This window comes from Capra hircus, unplaced genomic scaffold, assembly GCF_001704415.2.
Source record: "Capra hircus breed San Clemente unplaced genomic scaffold, ASM170441v1, whole genome shotgun sequence".
Classification (NCBI taxonomy): Eukaryota; Metazoa; Chordata; class Mammalia; order Artiodactyla; family Bovidae; genus Capra; species Capra hircus.
Genome location: NW_017194958.1, coordinates 11,590 through 16,473, shown reverse-complemented (window position 1 = coordinate 16,473; position 4,884 = coordinate 11,590). Strand labels below are relative to the sequence as shown.

Here is a 4,884-nt window from a genome sequence, read left to right as displayed (position 1 = left end):
CTACTTTTGGTGACACATCCTGCTTCTGCTGCTTTTATTTTGTATTTGATTATTATAGACTTCTGCAGACTTGTTCCTAGACTTTGTTATCTCAAGTTCTCTCATTTTCCTTTAAAGCCACTTTTGTCAAGGCCACAAGTGAATTTCAGATGTTTAACTCAGTGGTCAATGTTTAGTTGTTATTTTATTTAATTTATTGGCAGCGTTTATCAGAGTAGTTCATTTGCTCCTCCCTGAAAAAAAAATGTTTCACTTGGATTACAGGGTGCTTCTCTTTCCTGCTTCTCTTCCACCTACAGTTCTACCACATACAATGTGTGATCTTTGTGTCTGGCTTTATTCAGATACCATATTTTCTTTTAAAATATTTATTTATTTAGCTCTGTGGCATGTGGGATCTTAGTTCCCAGCCCAGGGATGGAACCTGTGGAAAGTCTTAAACACTGGATCTCCAGGAAAATCCCCTAGTTTGTGTACTTTCAAGATTCATCCATTTCATGGGTGTATAGCAGTGAATGTTTTTGTTTTATTTTTATGGCTGAATATGGTATATGAATATGGCAAATGGCTTCCATGCAGTCCATGTTGAGCATATAGCACAGTTTGTTTATCCATTCGTCAATTAATGGATAATACTTGGATGGTGTACTTTTTGTGGCTATTGTGAGTAATGTTGCTGTGAACACTGGTTTTGCATGGACTGAACATTTTCAGTGTTTATGGATATATACAAAAGAGGGAAATTGCTGCATCATATGGCTACTCTATATTTAATTTTTGAGGTACTGACAAACCACTTTTGCAAATAGAACTGCCGTATGACCCAGCAATCCCACTGCTGGGCATACACACTGAGGAATCCAGAATTGAAAGAGACACATGTACCCCAGTGTTCATCACAGCACTGTTTATAATAGCCAGGACATGGAAACAACCTAGTTGTCCATCAACAGATAAATGGATCAGAAAGCTGTGGAACATACACACAATGGAGTATTATTCGGCCATTAAAAAGAATCTATTGTCTTTCTCTTTCTGACTTCCTAAATATTCTTTTTAATGCTAGTGTAGATTCAAGTATTTACTCAGCAACATTTGTTGCTACTGTATAAAATGTGGTTGACTTTTAAAATATTTGTCTTCTCTTCTGCAAGCTTTATATTAATTTACTACTTGTGTTTTCTTCAAGATTTTCTATATACAAAAGTATGTTATCTCCAATAGACTTTGACTTTTTCCTTTCCATTCTGAAGACTGTTTTTTGTTTTTTTTGTTTTTTCTTTAAAAAAAAAAAAACAAACAGAATTTTAAACAATAGAATTTTAACAAATTCTATTTTGTTACGTGAATGCTCTGGTTGTAGAACTGCCAGTATAATGTTGAGCCAAAGTGTGTAGTAGACTTCCTCGTGTTGTTCCCGGTCTTAGAGGGAAAGCTTTCAGTTTTTCATTATTAAGTATGATGTTAGCTGTGGGTCTTTTACAGGTGCCCTTTGATTGGGAAAGTTCTCTTCTGTTCTTAATTATGAAGTGTTCTTTTCACCCCGGTTATGAAGAGGTGCTAGATTCAGGGAAATGCTTTTTCTTCAGGCATGTGTTATTTGTTTTATTGTTTTAAAATGGCATAATGTTGATTAACGTTTCATATAATGAACGAACTTTGCATACCTCCATAAATCCCATGTGATCACGGTATACAGTCTTTTTTATATGTTGTTGGATATTGTTTGGCAGTATTTTGTTGAGGACTCTTTCACCTGTATTCATAAGGGATATCATGTGTGTGTGTGTGTGTGTGTGTGTGTGTGTGTGTGTGTGTGATGCCTCTGTCTGATATTGGTATGGGAGAAATACTGGCATCACTTTACCTGCTATGTGGGGAAGAGACCTGTGGAGTAAAGGATGAAGCATAGTTGGATTTCAGTTTAGCCAGGATTAGAGGGAGAAATTTAGGATATATCAGTGTGGAATTGGGGTGAGATTATCAAGAGAGCTCATTCTCAATTTCCTAGGCCTGTGTTAAGTGCTTGACATTGAATTATGCTGTTTGTTAAGTAGGTATAGATAGATTATACTTTGACTTTGCTACCTATTTTCTTTGTTAACATTTATGAAATTAGAATTTGTGAATCAGTTGTAATGTGCATTGAAGATACATTTTCTTCCAGTTTTACTCCAAAACAAGATGCCATTGAATAGCGGATGCCTTTTACAAAGAGCTGTTAACCTTAAGTCTTAAGAATTAAGCGTGCTTGTCTTTCAGATACAGAAACACATTTAAAAGTTACAGATTTGCCCAAGAAGATGCAACTGGTGTGTGGTTAACTTAGAATTCCAATTTAATCTTCTTTGACTCCAAAGTCCATGTTTCTAAAAGCTGTACAACAGTGCTTTTGTAAAAATACTGGTCCTTTACATGTGATTTCACCTAATGATCAGTAGTGTTGTTTTTTTTTTAATTTTTTTAAATAGAAAAGATTACAGTGAACATGGGACAAAGCTATGATTCTAGAGCCATGTAGACTTGTAGTCATAGGTTTTTCAGCTGTCATTGAGCCTCGTTGACACTCAGTGTCTTTGTCTGTAAGATAAGGGTGTTTATAACTACTGTAGAGTTTTGGAGATAATCAAATAGCCCATTTTTGTGTTCTTAACTAATATGTAGTATGTTTATACGTAGGTGGCAGTTTGTATAAAGGAAGCACTGGGACTTGTGGCCGTACCCTCTAAGAATAAAAACGTATTAAAAATATGGAACGACCATGTATGTTACGTGAAGAAGAACAAGAGCCAGAAGTACGGAAAAGGGAGGGAGAAAACAAACAAGTCGGTGATGATGATGATGAACTGATATTGGTTGGAGTGGAAGATGTAAATGAAGATGCTGACGTGATCTTTGTTGGGATGACCTCAGCTTCAAAACCAGTTGTTTCAAACATACTGAACAGAGATACCCCAGGTTCTTGTTCAAGGAGAAATAGGTATGGTCACTTCAGGAAAGGTAACGCTCACAAATTACAGCCCGTTAGTCATGTGACTCCTACATCAGAAGCAAAGACTGTCTTGCCAGTTTCTGACTCTGAACCAAGATCACCAGAGAGTCCTATTATTACTGAACCTCCGTCTCAAGCTGATTTGAAAAATATTTCACCACAGATAGTGCCTAATTGCTTTTCAAAGGAGTTATGTTCTTCTTTGATTACCTTCACAAGTTCATGTCAGCATCCAGTAGAAAGAGCAGTTTCTGCAGGAGATATGAATAAAAGTCCTCATGTATCAAAGCGACTTTCCACTTGTGAAACAAATAGCAGAAATCCCAGAAGGCCTAAGCTCAGTGATGGCATTATAGGGGAACATTCTTTAGGTTTTTCCCCTTCAGGTATTTTTCATACAGTGCCCACTCAGCAAAGCACACCAGACCGTGTCCATACCTCACTAAGCCACGCTCAGAATGGAGAACCTTGTCCGACACCTTTTCCAAAGGACAGTGTTCATTGCAAGCCTGTAAGACCTTTAGGGGAAAATGGACTGACAAAAACTGATTTTCCAAGTTTAGCAAGTCCAGACAAGATTGTTGATCCCACAGAAGGAAATCTGATTGTGTTACTTCGTGACTTCTACTATGGAGAGCATATAGGAGTTGGGCAGCCAGAACCGAAGACCCACACAGCCTTTAAATGCCTCAGCTGCTTGAAAGTTCTAAAAAATGTCAAGTTTATGAATCACATGAAGCACCATTTGGAACTTGAGAGGCAGAGAGGTGACAGCTGGAAAAACCACACCACCTGCCAGCACTGCCTCCGCCAGTTTCCTACTCCCTTCCAGCTGCAGTGTCACATTGAAAGTGTCCACACTCCCCAGGGGCCCTCCGCAGTCTGTCAAATCTGTGAGTTGTCCTTTGAGACAGATCAGGTTCTCTTAGAGCACATGAAAGACAATCATAAGCCTGGTGAAATACCCTATGTATGCCAGGTTTGCAGTTACAGATCATCATTTTTTGCAGATGTGGATGCACATTTCCGAGCATGCCATGGTAACACTAAGACTTTACTTTGCCCGTTTTGTCTCAAAACTTTTAAAACTGCAACAGCATACAGACGTCATCATAGAGGGCACTGGGAAAAGAGTTTTCACCAGTGTTCCAAATGTCAGCTACAGTTTTTAACTTTCAAAGAGAAAAGGGAGCACAAGACCCAGTGTCATCAAATGTTTAAGAAGCCTAAGCAGCTAGAAGGATTGTCTCCTGAAACAAAAGTTGTTATTCAGGTATCACTGGAACCCCTTCAAGCAGGACTGGTGGAAATAGCATCCATTACTGTGAACACATCTGATTTTGAATCATCACCCCTGAAATCTAAAGTAGGAGGTCAAAAACAGGAAAAAAAATGTTAATTCTGCTTTCAGTAAGTCTGAAGCAAGTGTTTCGGTCAAAGTTAAAAACCCCATTAAAAACAAAAAGATCAAATTATAGCATTATTCAGTAATATCAAATATAGGGGAAAGCGATGGATAATTTATGTGATTTTGTTTTAAATACAGGAAGTACAATTTTGTTTGATCTGCATATTGAGATGTTATTTAAAAATCTATTATCTGTTTTTCAAAAATAGTCTTAACATGTAAAAAGAATGTGTGCATGTGTGTGTGAGAGGGAGAGAATGAGAGAAGTGGAGAAAGGAAAAGTAACAACCTATTTTGGTATTTGATGTTACTTGTAAGTTTGAAAGCTCTACTATACATATAATCTGTAGAGTGTTTTAGCAACGTAATTTTCAACTGTTTTCATGCCTTGAAGATCTCAGTATCAGCTATATAGCCAGATTTGAATGTCACTCTCTGAAGTGCCTCTTGGGCTGATCTAAGATAACCTGGCTCTGAAAGCATG

The 4,884-nt window shown here is 37.5% G+C and overlaps 1 protein-coding gene across 1 annotated transcript; it reads left to right on the top strand.

Annotated features, from left to right (window-relative positions):
- Positions 1–2,750: 2,750 nt before the first annotated feature.
- Positions 2,751–4,358, top strand: LOC108634960 (zinc finger protein 280B-like; the record flags this gene model as incomplete). Its single annotated transcript, XM_018045280.1, has 1 exon — positions 2,751–4,358. A coding segment is annotated over exon 1 (1,608 nt), but the record flags the coding sequence as incomplete, so codon positions are not given.
- Between the last annotated feature and the right edge of the window lie 526 nt (positions 4,359–4,884).